We start from the raw sequence: 18,671 nt of genomic DNA on the forward strand, positions 1-18,671 counted from the left end.
ACTGTAATATTGTATCTGACGGGATTTCGTCAACAATAACACACGAAGGTAATAAGAGGGGACGATCGTGTCTGCAGCGTCTGGGGCTTTTAATCGCTGTTAAAAAAAAAACCTTGCAAGTCAAAGCACCATTTTCAGTGTAGATAAATGTAGCGTCATTATGCTGGTTGTAGTCAACTGTGCTGCCTCTCACTGCATAAAACAATAGAAACAGACGGTTAAAACAGAAGTTAAGATGCTCTGGAGTTTATCTTAAAGTTAAGATAATATTTAGGATATTTTGGCAACTTTGGATGTTTCTGTAAAACTGTTTTCTTATCTGGAAATAAGATAAGATTATAGACTTAAGAACTGTTGTTCTGTGGTGGCTTCTGTCCTAACTTTTTCTGTTATACAGGCCCAGAACTCTAGTGAACAAGTCAAGCACAACAGTGACAAGGAAAAACTCCTTCAGAATAAGGGTTAGAATCACTGAGAGGAACCAAGGCTGAAAAGGGGAAACCATCCTCAGCAATGTTGAGACAGTGAGGCGGTTAGAGGCTCATTATTAACTGTTTCAAAGCTGATGCTGTGATTTATGGCAGTGAAGTGGATGGAGTTGAAGTGTCATGCCGGATTTCCACATGCATCGGTCATGTGGTTTTTGGCAGCTTGTTGTAACTCGGGTTCAGATGTTTGACGTGCATCAGGATTGACGCCCCCACTTCCACACACACACACACACACACACACTGTTGCGTTGTACAGTACTTCTGTGAACGCTTGCCTTCAAACATCTGCTTTTCATTGCTCGCATCTCGGAAGACTTGAAAACATTAAGCGCTGGCACAAGTGCGTCTCACTCCAGCACTTAACACACTGCTTAGGTGACTTGAAAGGAGGGAGGCGAGAATTATAGAAAATGAAGTGTCACTGAAATAAAAAATCGCCCCAGATTACCGGCAATTACATTTAATAAGGCCCGGCCCATCTGTGGATCAGATGCAGAGGTTGGAGGGGGTTTGGGTTGGGTTGCAGGGGTTAGTGGATGAATAAAAAATCTGAGGGTTTTGGGTGGCGTCCTGTTCCTACTGTACCGTACTACAGGAGCAAGAGTGTCTGCTCTGTTAGTCAGTATGCTTGAAGCAGGTATTATTTTTCATTGTCATTAATAAAATTGTTATCACAACAGCAATAATAATAATAATAATAATAACAATGTTAATAATAATGTAATTATAATAGTAATGTAATTATTGTTAACAATTGATTAACATATCGCTGTTGTCAGAAGAAAACTTTGTGTCTCCATTTTTGACGTTTTTCAGTTTTTGACAATTTCAAAATACCTGTTGCCCTTTACATTGTATGTAAATTTCATGATGAACGGACTAAATGAAATGACCTAAATGACTTGGAAAAAAGTTTTACATTAAAAGTGAAGTAATTTTTTTCCTTCTCCTGTAAAGTTACCTTTTTGGACATATGAGTTTTTCTCTCCCGACAACAGCGATATCTTCTTGAGATAGACAAGTTTACAATTGATTATTAGTACCTGAAACCGTATAATAATGGGTAAAATGTAACAACAGCAATACAAATTATTATAAGAATATTATTAACAACAATAATAATATGTATTATATAGTTTATTTCTCAAATCCACGAAACATTCATAATATTCAACATCTAACTGTCAAGTATAAACATATAGTCAGAAACAATTGAATATATGGAACTACAGCAAGATAAATATATAACACTACAGCAGAACTATTGCGCACCTCTAGTCGTTATATGTGCTGTAAAATAGAGCTTATCCATGCCTAACTCTGAATATTTTTGGAGTTGCCTGCAATGCTTTAGCTGTCTGTTGAACTGTTTAGCCTAGGTCTGACCTGTGACTTCATGTACACACAGTTTGTAGCAGCAAACATTTAATTTTACTTCATATACATGCAACTCATAACTACGAATATGCATGCATTAGCAAGATTCTGCTGATGTGGGATGCACACAAAAGTGTCAGTAACTCCCACTTGGGGAGTCTCTTTAGACAGCTAAACTGAGTTTTATGATGACCTGTGGACATCCTGATTATTATTCAAACTGAGAGAGAAAGTAATGACTAAGATTCATTGAGAAAGTTAATTTTATTGAGTAATCAACCCAGATTTACCTCAGTGTCTCCCAGTTCCACCTAATAGCTAGGTCTCCCCCTGTAGATAGACAGATCACTTTATTAATCCCAGAGGCAAATTCTTCAGTTGCAGCAGTACAAAGCACAGTAAAGAGCATAACAAGAGCAAAATGAACAGGAGCAAATTATTGCTGTACACTTCTGTATCACATTGCTGTATCTATTTACCGTTATATAAAAAGAAAGTAGAGATAGATAATGGAATAAAATATACTAAAACAATAAACAATAAGAGTAATGTGCAGTATAAAAATACAATTGCATGAAGACTGTACAGGAGACAATGCAGTGGTACCTGTCCCTCTAGTGAAAGAACTACTGATTATGGACTGTAGCAATACATGTTAACGAACTCCTGATAAACTTTGGTGGTTTAGAGCCCCCAAGTAATCCAATTTAACTGTATAGTTGTGACAACCCTAATTATCAGTATTCGCAGTTGTATCTGTAAGTATAAATAGTCATAATAATATGTATTATACACTTTATTTAAAATGAAGAATTCAAGAAACCTTCATGAACTATACTACAGCATCCAGCAATAAAATGTGAACATATAGGCCCAATCCTGTTTCACCCCTTGGCCCTACCACTTATCCCTTAGCCCTCCGTTTTGCGTGTTTACGTCTAGGGGTAGGGTGTCCCAATTTTTGTTGAGGTAGATGGGTGGGGTGAAGTGTTAGGGCTACATGACCCTCCAAATGGAGGTTTTTCAGAGACTCCAAACAGAGAGTTATGAGAAAAAAGGGAAAAGTGACAAGATGGCTGAACAAGAGACCAAAGAAACCCACAAATTTGACCATTTTCTCCATTAAAAAATTACGATAACCACTGTATTATCTTAGTTTAATGTTGTTAAACTTTTCTTCATAACAAGCGTAAAACATCTCTAATAATATGCTAATGTCTCTGTAGCTAGCTAGCTAACTTCCATTCTACCTTAAATAGTCCAGCAGTTCTGATGCCTGAAGCACCAGAATGTAACTGCTGCTCCATTTAAGGTGGACCGGGAAAATTCGAACGACAAGTTGGCGAAATACTGACTTCAGCTTCATATCACTGAAGAATTAGTGGTGGGCGATAATAAATAATTGCCCCCCCCTCTTTAAAAGCATATGATTCCCTAAATGTAACTAAAGCCCAGCAGTGAGGAGCTGAACTTTACCCTCCTCTGCTGTCACTGCAGACTGGCAGGGTCGCGCTAGTAGCTGTGAATGGAGTGATGTTCTTCTTATTTGAGGGTCCCATTTCAGAGGGAAGATTTCAACCATTACTCCTGGTAACTTAGTTGTAAGGGGCAAAGTGACACTTGAAAACAAGGGGTAGGGGTAAAAATAAGAAATGGGATTGGGCCTTAATCAGAGATGACTGAACAAGTATTCTGCACTACCAGTCATTATGTGCATACAGTACAATAGAGTTTATACATGAGTATAATTGGTCAGGATGCTCTACTACAGGTATCATTCTGTAATAAGTATGTAATACTCCATTATGGAAGCAGCCTTATTAAACCCTCTCCTGGCTGTTTAATTTCTCTGTGAGAGCAAACTTCAGTAGAGTCCCTCTCCTGCTCTCACTGCGGGGTGTGTTGTGTGTGCTGTGATCTGGCCGTGTTTGTACAGACATTGCCAGCACATCTGCCTGTTCTTCATCACACAGAGGCTCTGCTTAGCCCCCGGGTGCTGCTGGCTCTCCCCGGAGCCTGACCATGTCATGGCTAATGGAGGCTGAACGCTAGCAAGCCTGCTGCTTCTCTCCTGTGCTTTCATGCGGCTCGGATCAGAGGTGGGAAAAGCCTCTTTGTGCTCAACCATCTGAAACATCCTCGCTGTCTTTTGTATGTTTTCCAATTGCAGCGTAAGAGCTGCTGGGTTGGAAGCACATACTCTGTCCACTTTTCTGCCAGTTTAGCGCTCTTCTTCAAGCGTACTTCCTTTGTCCCTCATGATTCTGTAAATCTCACGGTTGCTCTGAAACCTAATTGTTGTCCTGTTTAAGGTTTAATCGTTCCTTGTGCTCATAGTGAAAGAGATCATTTGGTGAAAAATCTGATTTATGTGTAGACACCACACCTGCTCTCCAACCTTTCTGCTGAAATCAAGGGTAGTAATAGGGGGCTCGTCCCTTCCTTTGCTGCAGTAACAGCCCCTACTCTTTAGGTGAATTACTTATGTTGGATGACTAGTTCTAGACCACAAGTGCAACTCTAGCTCATCCCAAAGGTGTTGGATGGAGCTCCATCACTCCAGAGAACACAGTTCCACTGCTCCACAGCCCAGTGCTGGGGGCTTTATGCCCACGCTTGGTATTGGGCATGGTGACCTTAGGCTCATGTGCAGCTGCTGTAGTCCATCCTATTCCTGTAGTGCTTTTCTAAGGAGATTATTCAAGCTGTATGTGTGCAATTCAACATCTATAGGGCAATGGGATGCACCAGTTTGGGAATTGTGGCCAGTGTTGATATCAGTGTTGATCAGTGCTGATGCTGATACACAAACAAAATGTTAAAATTGGGACTAAATCCACCTGTTAGCATTATGGAGATATTTAACAGTTATTTGTAGTTTTTGTAGGTTAAGTTAATAAAATGTAGACATTTTAGCGCAGTAGCTCAGCGTCATCTAAACATTCTGCTCTTTTAGATTGCCATAAATATGCCATTAAAGTTTGAAAAATGTAACTCTACCTTAAAGGAGCCGAATTCACTAATTAGCAGGGGTGCCTGGATACTTTTTGGCATATAGTGAATAGGAATTCTACACTTGAACCTAATAGAAGTTGTTTAATTTCAAACCCAGCATACTGGAGGACACAGCCAGAACAGTAAAAACTGTGCTACTTTGCAGTACACACAAACGGTTGACTGCCAGTGCCTTGAGACTTGTTCAACCCAGCTCTATTGTGATTCCACTCATATGCAAGTGCATAATGGTGGACTTCCTTGCCACAGTGTGACATTCATTGCTCATATTACAAAGTTCATATCCTCATTGCACAAAATACAAGCAATAAAGAAGGTTATTTACTGAGAGTGCGGTGTAGAACAGGCAGAACAAGATGCCTTGACTGCAACACTGGTCCAGTGTGTATTTCAAGGAAAGGAACGTGTTTAGATTGGAGAAACAGACTGTGTTGGCAGAGGGGGGGAGTGGGGGGAGGGGGGGGTAATCTCTTAAGTGAGCTACATAAAATCTTGTTAGGGAAAATTTAAATTTACACCATTTCACCTTCAGCATTTAACTTAAGGTGATACCACTGTTGTCTGAACAAAACCTTGTATCTCCAAAATGGTAACTTTACAGGAGAAGGTCGTTGGGTCGTTTCTTTTGGTTCATTCATCATGAAATTTACACACAATGTAAAGGACAACAGGCATTTTCAAATTATGTCAGAAACTGAAAAACGTCAAAAAATGGAGATACAAGGTTTTCTTCTGACAGCAGCGATAAGTAGCGGCAGAGAAATGCAGCCTACCTCGGCTTGGAGCGCCGCTAATAATCGGTGTAGGGGCGATATGGTTTCTATTCCTTCGTTATCACAGCTTTTCTATCACTTGTTGCACAGAAGGTTTTTGAATTACATTCTACGGTGGGTTTAGTGCATTGTTGTAGTCATAGTCCAGGTTTTTAGCAGCTTCTCAGTGCTAAAAAACCACCATTGCACCTTCAGTATTAGCTAAATTCATCACTGGGCTCCAAGCAAGAGGCCATACGTCTTTGAGTCTGGCTGTGACTAATTCTGTTAATGCATCAAAGCTTTAAATTGCTGAGCTCCCCCCCTTTCCCCATATATGTACTCAGTATGGATCTGATATGAATTGATGTAACTTGGCAGCCTTGCTTGAGCATTTGGACTGGAGTATTTTCACGGGAACACGAAATGCAGAACATGAGGCCCAATGTTGCCTTGAATTTTTGATCCCAGGCCCTTTCCCTTGTTCTCGTTCCCTCTTGGATGTGTGAATCCCTCTGCTGGATGAACGCGATCATCGAGGAATCTGAATTCCCCATCAGGGCTTTCGTCAGAGGGCTCTCTGAGTCACTCCTGCTCAATTTGAATGCCTGGCTGTTTTCTACAATTCCTTGCTTCAATTCAGTTTTATTTTCTGTAGCATTGTCTCAGAGCAGCTTTTTTTCCCAGAATGATAATGTCATTATTCCAGATAGTGGAATAAGAAAAAGACATCAGAGTTATTATTAAAGAAACAAGGTTAAGAAAGACATTCAGATCAAACAGAGGAGAGGTTAGTGACTAATATTAAAGTCTATTAAGGATTGTCAGAAGAAGACTGTGAGAAATAGACTAGCATTTAGGTTAAATACAAACAGATTATTATATATGAAAACAAGGTAGGTACATAACTCTGTGTAATGTAAAGAGCACTGTATCCAGAAGATTAGAAGTTTGTACAGGGACTGATAAATTAAAATAGGAGTTCAAGTGCAATGTGATGATTGACTGTTCATTAAAAGCTCTGTAGAAGTTCTGTGTTTGTGCCCGGGTAAAGATGCTAGGACAGGGAGTTCCTCTACTTCTTCGACGTCCACCAGATTTACAGTGTCCAGGGCCAAAGGGAGTCAGCATTGGCTCCGCATCACGATTGTGGAAAAAGAGAAGCTATTTTTCACAGCCTGCCACCCGAGCCCAGAATTTAAACAATAGTTTGTGTTTCAGGGCTCCAGATATGGTATTGGGCAATTTTTTGAAATCTGTAAAACAGATCTGTGTCAGGCATTCCTGCGGCTTCTGGCCCTCTCCGCTCGCCGCTGCTGCTTCCACATCAGCACTAACCATTACCTTCACTCGCGTCTTCTGGCAATACAAGGACTTATTGTGATAAATATTTATTTTCACACACACACAGGGCTGTCGTCCAAAGCAGGTCCATGATGATGTCTCAATGGCGAAATTAGATTTGACAGCAGAGTGAATTTTAATAGCTTGCAAAACAACAGAGTGGGAACGACAAATGTTTCTAAGAATGCATGGTGGTTCTGGGCTCATTTTCTAAGAACGCCGTGAAGAGCAGCCATTTAGCATGGGGAGTGGAAAAAAAAAAGAATCTCACCTGCCTTTCATTTCCTGTTTGCTAGTGATCTAACGATGCTGACGTTTACATTGAAAGTCAGTTAAAGTTGGCCATCGAGATCATCGCAGACAGTATACTGTACAGTGACTGTGTGCTGAGTTTATATAGATAATGTACTGTAAGCTGAGAGAATGCTGTTTGCTAACTTCATGCATGATGACTTTATACAGGTAGTATGCGTGAGTTTGGCTGCGTCGTAGTTCTTTAAGTTGGACAGATGCATTTTTTTTCCCAGTAAAACTAGAAATTTTGGGTTTGCCAGGTTTGACAATGTGGTCCGTTCCCTTCTTTCATCAAAGTACTGTGTAGTGTAATTTATTAAGGTTTTTATATCCAAGTCAGATTACAACTGAACATCTCACACCTACCTTGAACTTCCAGCCATCTCCGGATGTAAAAAGTCAGATATAAAAAGTATTGTTGCCATTTGTACAGTTGTCACATACAGATGCAAAATCATGGAACATAAAGCGTGATTCACTATTAAAATAATAATAATAATAATAATAATAACAAAGTAATTTGCACAGTTGTAGTGAAATTGGACAGTTTGTCGCCTGCTGCATTGCTTGCTCTATCATTTTGTGTATAGATCAGTTTTTATCCGCCATCTTTGTAATTAACTTACCGACTTAGTAGTTAGACACAATTTTGAAAACTTGGGTTCTGATAAATCATTTATGGAGTAATGTCTCTTATTGCAATTTCTAGGAGTTTTATTGATGTTGTTTATGGATTAATATCTTCTACTGTAGTGAATAGAAGTGTATCTTGAGGTTGTTGATGGACTAATATCTCCTTTTGCACTATATAGGAATGCTTATTGAGAATGTTTATGGACTACTGTTTCCTATTTAAGCAAGGTTGTGTGATTTGGTCGCCGTGGATCATCACAGCCGTGATGTTATTGGCGATAACACACTCCTCGAGTGTTCTGTTGCTTTTATACAACAGTTAAATAAATAAAGTAATAAATTAATAAACTGGGCCGTGAACGCGGCGTTTAATATGTTTTAATGTTCGCAGTTCCTTCACCAAATTATAGTTCCTTAACGAGCAGCTTGTTGCTACGTCAGAGTAACGAGCTCCGCCCACTCGCTGCACAGCCGACAGTTCGTTCTCCAGCTCCTCACACTAAATTCCCAAACTGTCATCACCACTGAGCAGCTTTTCAGTCGGCAGCTGTGACAGAAGAACAGCTAAACAACCTGAAATCAGCCAGAAATTAACCCAATACCATTCGCCAAACAGGTAGTCTGATCTTCAGTCTGACCAAATCAGACTGAGCCATAAAACTGCCGCAATATCAAGTTTAGCTCAGTTTTGTCCGTTTTTGCCAGATCAATATTAATGTTGTTTTGTTCCAGCCAGTCTGTAAAGCATCTTACAGCCCATTTAGTTTGGCGAATGGTATTGGGTTCATTTCTGGCTGATTCCAGGTTGTTCAGCTGTTCTTCTGTCACAGCTGCCAACTGAAAAGCTGCTCAGTGGTGATGACAGTTTGGGAATTTAGTGCTGTCTCATCTTCAGAGTCTGACCAAATCAGCTGTCGGTCAGATGTGATCTTAAAAGTATCCACTTTCTGTTTGTGGCAAAGTAAGAAGTAAAAATGTTCAAGTGGCTCCTACAGCTGTCAAAGTTGTTGCTTAGCAACGGCGTCTCAGTGAAGTGATACAGTGTTTGTGAAAAAAAAATGTGATGTTATGGCGAAATTACAGCACGGTTAGAACACCTCTCAACCAATCAGCTTGTGTGGTTCCTCTCAGTAGTTCTTCCTCATTTTCTCTGAGGGTTTTTCTGACGCTGCCTCCCTCCTGGATGCTCGTGAGGGGGCTCCTCTCACGTTTCTGGAATGCTCCTCTAGGACAGTGACTGTTTTAAAGTCAACCTGAACTCAAAATTGATCTTTTTTGCTTTGTTGTCTGGACATATTAAGCACGATTCATCATATTATTTAAAAGATTAAAATGTTCCATTAAAATACAATGTGTTTTACCGTTTCTAAAAGGTTTTCTGATTTTGGTTATATCGCTAGGCACCAGCGGGTGGGGAAAAATAATATTAACCAATAATGTTATGTTTCACCACCCCCCCCTTCCATAACCACCTAAAGCTAGCTCAGAAATGTCATAGTGCAGAAGGAAAATGGCATGATTTCTAATTTACACTATAAAAAGTGTTGTACAAATTAACTGGAACAAATGCGTTCTTTGTTGTGTGATAATGGATTGAATGTAATTTTGCTCATATTCTGCCTAATCTTACAGCAGTAGCTGCAAAAGAATGTGTCTGTGGGCAACCATAGATAGGTCAGTTGAACAGAATTGAATATCACTATGGGATCCAGTGGACTCAATCTGATTGGTGGAAAAAGGCCTGAAAGACAGCATGTGCAAAAAGCAAATTACTTTGAATAAATTTGACCACTCCCGCCAGCCGAACTTCTAAGTAGTGCAACACATCCAGCAGATACTACTGCCTAAAAACTGATAATGTCTGGCTGCATTTGCTTTACACAGAATCTCAGCAGCTTAGTGGAACAGATTTTCTCCCTTGTCATCATTTCCATGTAGTCCTGTTTTTGCTCTGTGCTTGGACATCTTTCAGTGTTGTCCATTAATCAGTACCAGTGGAGCTGAACATGTGCTTTATGAAGAGTGTGTGCAAAGAAAATTAGTCAAATAAAACGAATGGTGAGAGACAACCGTAATGACAGATTTGCAGTTGGCACACAAATGTAGGCCAATAATGAAACTCTCAGTGATAGTTATTTTTCACTTTGTTTAGAGCTTTGATGCAAGCTGCTATTTTTCTCATAGAAGATTTTCCAGCACTGCAAGAGCCAAGAGGGAATTTCAGGTGTGCGTTAAATATACAGAATTTTTCTTGCACATTACTGGAGAATATTTGCCTCAGATATGGAATTAAATCACTAGAGTCCTATGTTTGTTATGGACTGGCTGTTGATTGTGTGGTGCTATCATCTAAAACCCCAAGACTGCAGATATAAAACATTTTCTTGTCATATGACAAGAATACTAAGGGAAATGCTTTCAAGGCCCAGCTCAGTATTTTGCCTTCTTACCTAAAATCTTAACCCAGGAATAAGTCTGTGATTATCTGCATTAGAGCTGTGCAATATAACAGCATTATTGTTATTGTGATAAACTGACAATGTCAAAATATATTTTTGAGCATATTGTTGGTATTGTCAGAGCTTCCCAAAAAACACTTCCCAAGTGGATCAGACACAGCAGTGCTGCTGGAGTTTTTATACACCTCAGTGTCACTGCTGGACTGAGAATAGTCGTCCTGTGGGCAGCGTCCTGTGACCACAGATGAAGGACTAGAGGATGACCAACACAAACTGTGCAGCAGCAGATGAGCTATCGGCTCTGACTTTACATCTACAAGGTGGACTGACAAGGTAGGAGTGTCTAATAGAGTGGACAGTGAGTGGACACAGTGTTTAAAAACTCCAGCAGCACTGCTGTGTCTGATCCACTCAGACCAGCACAACACACACTAACACACCACCACCTCGTCAGTGTTACTGCAGTGCTGAGAATGATCCACCACCCAAATAGAACCTGCTCTGTGAGGGTCCATGGGGGTCCTGACCACTGAAGAACAGGCTAACAAAGTATGCAGAGAAACAGATGGACTACAGTCTGTAACTGTAGAACTACAAAGTGCACCTATATAGTAAGTGGAGCTGATAAAATGGACAATGAGTGTAGAAACAAGGAGGTGGTCATAATGTTATGCCTGATCAGTGTAGAATATAGTCACTGAAAAATATATAGTATTTACTGACAAACACCACTAAAAAAACACCACACTGACATTTACGTTTAGGCACAGGTTACAGCATGTTTTTAGTACTGAGTTATAAGTCTTTAAGTTGCTGATAGCCAGTTGGTGAAGGGACTCTGTAAGCATGTAATGACCAAGTCTGTTCAGTATAGAGTATGTTACTCTCTCAAAAGCAGCCAGGTGTTGTAGTCCATTCTTCATAAGGAGGCAGACAACTCTTCCTCCAGTGTCTCAGAAATGTCCGTTTAGATGTTGTAAGAGCCAAAATAATTCATCTCTATTCATAGAAAGAGAGGTCAGAGTCTTGAAGTTCAGTGGTTGAACCTAAAATAGACAGTTTTGCAGAGATTTGGAAACTTTTGTTTAGTACTTCAAACATAATCTCTTAAATATTGTTCCACCAGTCCTTAAGTGCTGGACAAGACCAGAGTACATGCAGAATGGAGGCACCACCTCCTTCACATCTCCAGCAAGAATCTACTGGCATTAGGTATATTTATATAATTGGTGTGGTGTCCGGTGCCATCTGTGTGTTATTTTCAATTGAATGAACCTATTGCACATTTCTTTATACATTGTATTGATATTATTCAAACATGACTCCCAGTCTTCTGTAGGAATGTCCATCGCCATGTCCCCTATCCACTGTTTCTTACCTTTATCAGATTTGCTCTTAAAGTGATAGTTTGGTGTGAAATCACGTCTGTTTACATAGATTTACCCCTTATACCAAATGTTGCTGATCCACCAAGACGTGTTTGGTGTCTGAAGTTTTGCGCTGGAGCAACGAGGCTGATGTAGCTAACATATCACAGAAGCTTATACTTCACCTGTTAGCTCTGTGAACACTCCCGGACGAAAAGAAAACAGATTAAGTCCAAAATGGCAAAACGTTAGGCTTTTAATGGTCTGAACAACAAATCATTAAACAAATAGATAAAGTAACGGTATGTGATAGCTGTTGAAGTCTTATGGGTAAACTTGCAGACAAACATTTTATACAAAAAAGAGTCAGTGTTGTTCCACTCAGAATTGATGGCTTCAATCAGTTGAAAAACACTGCCAAACAAATGTGTTTTTAATATGAGATCAGATCTTCTCTATAGGGCTTACATCTGGACTCTGACCAGGTCAAAACCATCAGTAAAAACCATTATATTCTGGGCTTGGCCAGTTTTTTTGGCACAGTGTAAACTGCATACGTACAATACAGTACATCTCGCCTCACATCCAGTGGAGTTCTACTGGTACTCTAGACTTTTTCTAGTAGACTTGCTTCTGTGGTTTCTGACACTCTCTGACAGGGGTCTTTAATCACAGTTCAGTAAGGTCCAGTTAGAGAAAATTTCCTCAAGCAAAGGTCCAGAACATCATAATGTCTAACTTGCATCATGATTCCGTACCATATACTGTTTACTGAAGTAGTAGTTATATAAACATCTTATGTAGTCGACAACTGAATGTCAAATCAAATAGTAGTACAATCAAAAGTACAATTCAGTCATATTTCAACAACATTTATTGTCCGTTTTCTCTTTTTAGAGAATGCCATGTGAATTAACTTCCCTCTGACTCACTTTCTTCTCGGACGGCTGTCTCTCACCTCGCACCTCCCCGTGTGTGTGTCACTCACTCGAGTCTCTGTGCTCATAGTAATGCACAAATCTGATTGGCTGAGTAGCGTCACGTGATATTTACAAGGCATGCGATTGGTCTGTGAGTTTTTCGGCGGCACCATGATGACTAGAAAAGTTACGCCGATTAAAATAGGACCCGTCGAAATTAAGTAATTCTCTATAGTTTATCAGCTACAGGTCCAGGGTTGCATAGGATGGCGTCTAGGTCTGGGCTCGGTCCACCTATTAGTGACCTCTGCTATAGGGCTTAAATCTGGACTCTGACCAGGTCAAAACCATCAGTAAAAGCCATTATATTCTGGGCTTGGCCAGTTTTTTGGCACAGTGTAAACTACATACATACAATACAGTACGTCTTGCCTCAAATCGAGTTCTAGTAGACTATTTCTAGTAGGCTTGCTTCTGTGTTTTTTGACACACTGTGAGAAAAACTGTATGACAAACACATCACAGAGCATCTTAAAGTTTTACATATGTTTTTTTGTCCATTTTGAATGTGACGTTGTGCCGAACTACTTCATCAGTGCATCACGCGGTCACCCACCGTTGAGTAATAATTTGAGCACTTACAAAAAACCCACAACTTATTAAGATTTCTCAAATTTTGCTTTTAAGCCGAGCAGAGCTCAGCGTCCCAGCGCTTACGCTCTCCCCTTTCCCTACGTTAAAGCACCACAAACGCTGAATCCTTGCTCAGTGAGACCGTAAGGATTCCAAACTTCAGCTTTAATGAGCCACTCAGCTCCCTCTGGATGAATTTGGAGCTGCCCGGCTGTGGTTGGGCCAGCAGTGATGTTGCACACCAGCACAGCTTGATGTTCCAAGAGCAGAGCCGCTCGGCCAAACAGGAACGATCCAACATTTGATAAACAGAATCGTTTGTGTTCTCCGAAAAACGGAACAGAAGTGAAAGAGAGTGTTCCTTCTGTTTATAGAGCGGAGCGGAGCCAGTTTGAGTTTTACAGTTTTACACAACCTCAGAGACTCGCTTAAACCTCACGGTCCCACTGATACCACTCTGCCTCTCTCTCTGCCTCTCTCACTGCCTCTCATTTGATATTCTCTTTTTCTCCTTTTTCTCACACTCTTTCTCTGTTTGTCACTTTCATTCTTTTACTCTCATTTTTCTCTCTCTTGTTCTCTTTCGATATTCTTTTTCCCTCTTTTCTCTCACTTTCTATTTGTCACTTTCATTCTTTCACTCTCATTTTTCTGTCTTTCATTCTCTTTTTCTCCTTTTTCTCTCACTCTTTCTCTGTTTGTCACTTTCATTCTTTCACTCTCATTTTTCTCTTTCGTTCTCGTTTTCTCCTTTTTCTCTCCCTCTTTCTCTGTTTGTCACTTTCATTCTTTCACTCTCATTTTTCTCTCTCTCATTCTCTTTTTCTCCTTTTTCTCTCACTCTCTCTGTCACTTTCATTCTTTTACTCTCATTTTCTCTCTCTCATTGTCTTTTGATATTCTCATTTCTCCCCTTTTTCTCTCTCTTTCTCTGTTTCTCATTTTCATTCATTTGATTCTCTCTTTTTTCTCTGTCTCTCTTTATCTCTTTCTTATTCTCTCTCTCTTTCTGAATGTTTTGTATGGGTGCTGGTTTAGCTCAGACTTCATTGGGTGTTATAAGATTATTAATAACATGAATGTGAGTGAATTTGATTTATGAAATTAAGTTAGGTTCACTGGAAATAACAAGCGCTCACCCCCGCACTTGAGGAGAGTTCGCTTTCCTTTAGAAAAATGTTTCCACACACTCCACAACTACACACTCCGCCTGTGTCATGTTACTTTCTACTCAAATGACGATCTGGAAATGTTTGTGCAATTTCGCTGTAATGTGGCTGTTGAGAAATGTAACTTGACCGACACAATGGCCAGTTTTTCATTGTGTTTAGAGGAGATTTTGTGTTGGACAGCTTTTTGGCCTGTCTGTTTTGGCCCATGTACGTTTGGAGCGGTCAGTCTCTCAGTGCTCACCTCATCCACCTGTCTTCCTGATCAGAGCATGAGAGAGAGATATATTTATTTTTGGCTGCATTTATGCAAGACGTCTCGTTTTGTATTTGGTTCCCTGGGTTCCTCTACGAAAGATTTTCTTCTCTCAAGAAACGTTCTTTTTCTGTCAGCCAGTGAGTTTCCCATAACTAAATAGCTAAATAACTAAATAAATAAATAACTAAATAAATAAATATGCAAATACGTTTTGAAGGGAGGCTACATATCAGTGCTGTCAGAGCAAAACTGCATAACTCATTTTTATTTTGTTTTTAATTTTTTACACCATTGAAAAATGACAACTAGTCTATATCATGTGAAAAAATCATGATGAATTGACTAATAGAAATGTTTCAAAATCGGTATGGTGTACAGTGGTGTAAGTTTCCGTGTCCTGTAAAATCATTTTGGAGTTGTGAGATTTCGCTACGACAGCGATGATATATTGTTTTAGTTTTTCTAGGTAATTTATTTTATCTTAGACTATATATCTAAAAGTTATAGTGTTTCTTCTGAAATTAGGATTATTAATAGGAATTTTTTCTCCCCTTGCTACAGTAACAGCCTCTACTCTTCTGGGAAGGCTTTACACTAGATGTTGGAACATTGCTGTGAGGATTTGATTGAGCATTAGTGAGGTCAGGTACTGATGTTGGATGGTCAGTTCTGGATCACAAACTCATCCCAAAGGTATTGGATGGAGCTCCATCACTCCAGAGAACACAGTTCCACTGCTCCACAGCCCAGTGCTGGGGGGCTTTATACCCCTCCCGCCCACACTTAGCATTGGGCATGGTGACCTCAGGCTCATGTGTAGCTGTTCCAGACCGCCCCATTCTATTGGTCCTTGCTTTTCTATGGAGATTATACAAAGTATGTAGTGCAATGGGTGATCTTAAAGTAGCTCATGCATGTATTACTGATTTATGTTCTTTTTTATTGTGTTGTTTTCGATATCAGGTTTTCTTTAAATTTTCATCTGTAATTTCAATGAATGTTTTGTAAATGAACTGTTCTTTATAATAGACAAGGCTGTAAATAAATGGAGAAGAAATGAATGAAGAGTTTGTTGTTTGTTGATTTCAGTGAATGAAGGGAGAGTGTCTTTCTGTCCGGAGGATGATGGCAGATCCGAGCTAGCAGGAGAGGAGTGTGCTTTACTGCACTGTGGGCAGAATCTTCCTGACCTTTCAGGAAACCAGTACAACCAGCGAACCCACTGCGACCAGCCCGCGCAAAACCTCCATCTGCAGAACAGCCCTCAGCCGGATTCCAGGTAACCAAACCTACAACATCCTCTGCACCCAAAGAATAGTGATGCTTTATTTACCTTTAGATGAAGCTCGGAAGAGGCATCTGTAAAGTAGAGTCATAGTCTTTACAAGTGTAGAGTTATTGTCATTTTGCTTTACAATTGCTATATAATTACATAATTACATATATAATTGACCATATAGTTTATTAACGAGTTTTAGTAATAAATTGCTTTTGAGGGTTGGAATGTACACTTGCTTTCTGTTTTGATGTCAAAAAATGATGGAAACGTAGCAAAAACATAAGATGAGTAACAGAAGGGGCCATGTTATGGAAAAATAAATTTCCCTGCTTTCATGTCGAGTTTGAAGTAGCAAGTAAACACTTTTAAGCTTTCAAAACTCCACAGTCTGTGTAGTCCATGTGTGGTAACTTACTGCAGTAAGAGCCTGTCACATAAAACAATGCATTTACGTATATCAGCCCATTCAGCTGCAGTTTCGCCCCACCCTTTCACTCCAGTTTTCTAAGGAGCTCATTTACATTTATGACAGCTTTTGGTTTAAACGACAAAACAAATCAAATTGTAGATATGGGCATCAGGGCAAAAAAATATAAAATATCTAAGAAAAATCTAAAATATAAGCCTTTAAAAAAGTAAGAGTTGTATTTAAAGACATCACCTCAAACCTCTGTGGTCCGTTGCGTTTGCCCCTGCTGAGCTTTACTTCTTTCCATAATTCAGAGGTGGGGAACTGCATGAAACAGCACAGCATACCAACTAAACCTGATAATAAGCTGATGAGTTGAATCAGGGGGTGAGCTTGAGCTGAAAAAGCACCAAGCTGTGCTGGAATACAGCCCTCCAGGACTGGAGCTTCCCACCTTTGCCATAGATACTGTTCCATTGCCTGAAATCATCAAATCACACATGTGGTTCTCTATGTTGCTTAAAGAAATGTGTTTTTTCTTCTCAAAGTGCTCCTGTTTATAAATGCTGGGTAACTTGCTTGAACTTGATATTGGTTAGCCACTGAGGCACAATTTGGACAAGGTAGTAGAGGCCGTCACTCTATGCAGTAAGATCTGAAATAAAATGGAGTGTAATACACTGCCATTACACTGAAAGGCTATCACTGCTCCAGCTAAATAGTGTCCAATGAAGTAAACTGGTTCAAATGAGACTAACTCGGCAGGAGGACCACTACGGTCACCGTAATGGCATCCAACAAATGATGATGACTCTTTTTTTTTTTTTTATCTCACCTACTTATTTTTCATAGTGCTGTCCAGCCAGTGTTTTTGTATCTTCTCCTAAAATCTTGTTTTACTGACTTTTTCTCTTCAGTAATTTGATATTGTACGGCGACTTTAAGATTGAGAAGGTGCTATATAAATAAAATGCATGAATTTTGTTATTATTATTGTTATTATTATTGGTATTATTATTATTATTATGATTATTATTATATATTTCCCATCAAAAAACTCAAACGTTATAGAAATCTGTACAATAGAACCATGAAGAAATCTAGCTGAATCTGCTCATGACCTTTTTATCCCAGATCTGGCTTTTATCCACAGACTGGATTTATTTCTGTTTTAACAGGAATCTGAAACGTCACCCTGTTACTACAGAAGTATTCAGGCTGTATGTTAGTTTCTAATTAATTATGTGGAGAAAAGAATGTGGGGGAAAAAGTATCTGAGGGAAAAAACCTGGGCTGGTCTTGGGAAAGTTACTGAGTGATAAGAATCATGATTGCAGTGTTAACACAATGTTAAACTGTTGTTTCAAACCTCACTATGTGGAAACAGCAGTAAACAAGCCTGTCAGATGAAGCAGCTTTGAAGGTGCTGCTGGGTGACACTGAGAGAAAGAGAGAGTTTGGTCTGCCTTCTGTGTGGTTCCAGTGAAGCTGACACATGTTTTCATGAAAAGGACGCTCTCCAAAGAGCTTTCACTGGGCTGTATTATTTCTGAACATCACTGCGAGCAGCCGGACAGAAAGTGGTGGCCTTGAGAGGAGAGCTGGAAAAAGTGATATGTTGTTTTAACTTAACTTTAACTTAAGTAAGTAACCTCGCTGCTTTAATATTTAGAGCTTATTTAACCTCTTTTTTTTCAAGTTAATAGATTTTTTTTACAGTGAGTTAAATGGCAAAAGTATAGTTTTAGTTTTGCCAGAGTGATAACGTTACCACTTACACCAATCAGGCATAACAGTATGACCACCTCCTTGTTTTTACACTCATTGTCCGTTTTATCAGCACCACCACCACATCAGTGTCACTGCAGTGCTGAGAATGATCCACCACCCAAATAGTACCTGCTCTGTGAGGGTCCATGGGGGTCCTGACCACTGAAGAACAGGGTAAAAGGGGGCTAACAAAGTATGCAGAGAAACAGATGGACTACAGTCTGTAACTGTAGAACTACAAAGTGCACCTATATAGTAAGTGGAGCTGATAAAATGGACAATGAGCGTAGAAACAAGGAGGTGGTCATAATGTTATGCCTGATCGGTGTTGGCTTTCACTTGCGCAGCTATGGCAGGGGCAGAAAGATGAATTTATCTCAAGGGGGGTGTGGGGTGGATGAGAGAGACTGAGAAAAAGACCAAAGAGAGGAGAAGGGGGAGAAGAGGAAAAAGAAAGATGAGAGAGAAAAATAGGTAAAGGAAAGAGCAAATTAAGAGAG

At 39.8% G+C, this 18,671-nt stretch overlaps 1 protein-coding gene across 1 annotated transcript in view; it reads left to right on the top strand.

Annotated features, from left to right (window-relative positions):
* LOC118814112 (zinc finger protein GLIS1) overlaps positions 1-18,671 on the top strand; it is a 154,065-nt gene that overhangs the window by 48,815 nt on the left and 86,579 nt on the right. Inside the window, exon 3 of the mRNA XM_036579773.1 lies at positions 15,803-15,992. Coding sequence (XP_036435666.1) covers positions 15,803-15,992 — 190 coding nt within the window. The remainder of the gene's footprint in view (positions 1-15,802; positions 15,993-18,671) is intronic.

This window comes from Colossoma macropomum, unplaced genomic scaffold, assembly GCF_904425465.1.
Source record: "Colossoma macropomum unplaced genomic scaffold, Colossoma_macropomum, whole genome shotgun sequence".
NCBI classification, from domain to species: Eukaryota; Metazoa; Chordata; class Actinopteri; order Characiformes; family Serrasalmidae; genus Colossoma; species Colossoma macropomum.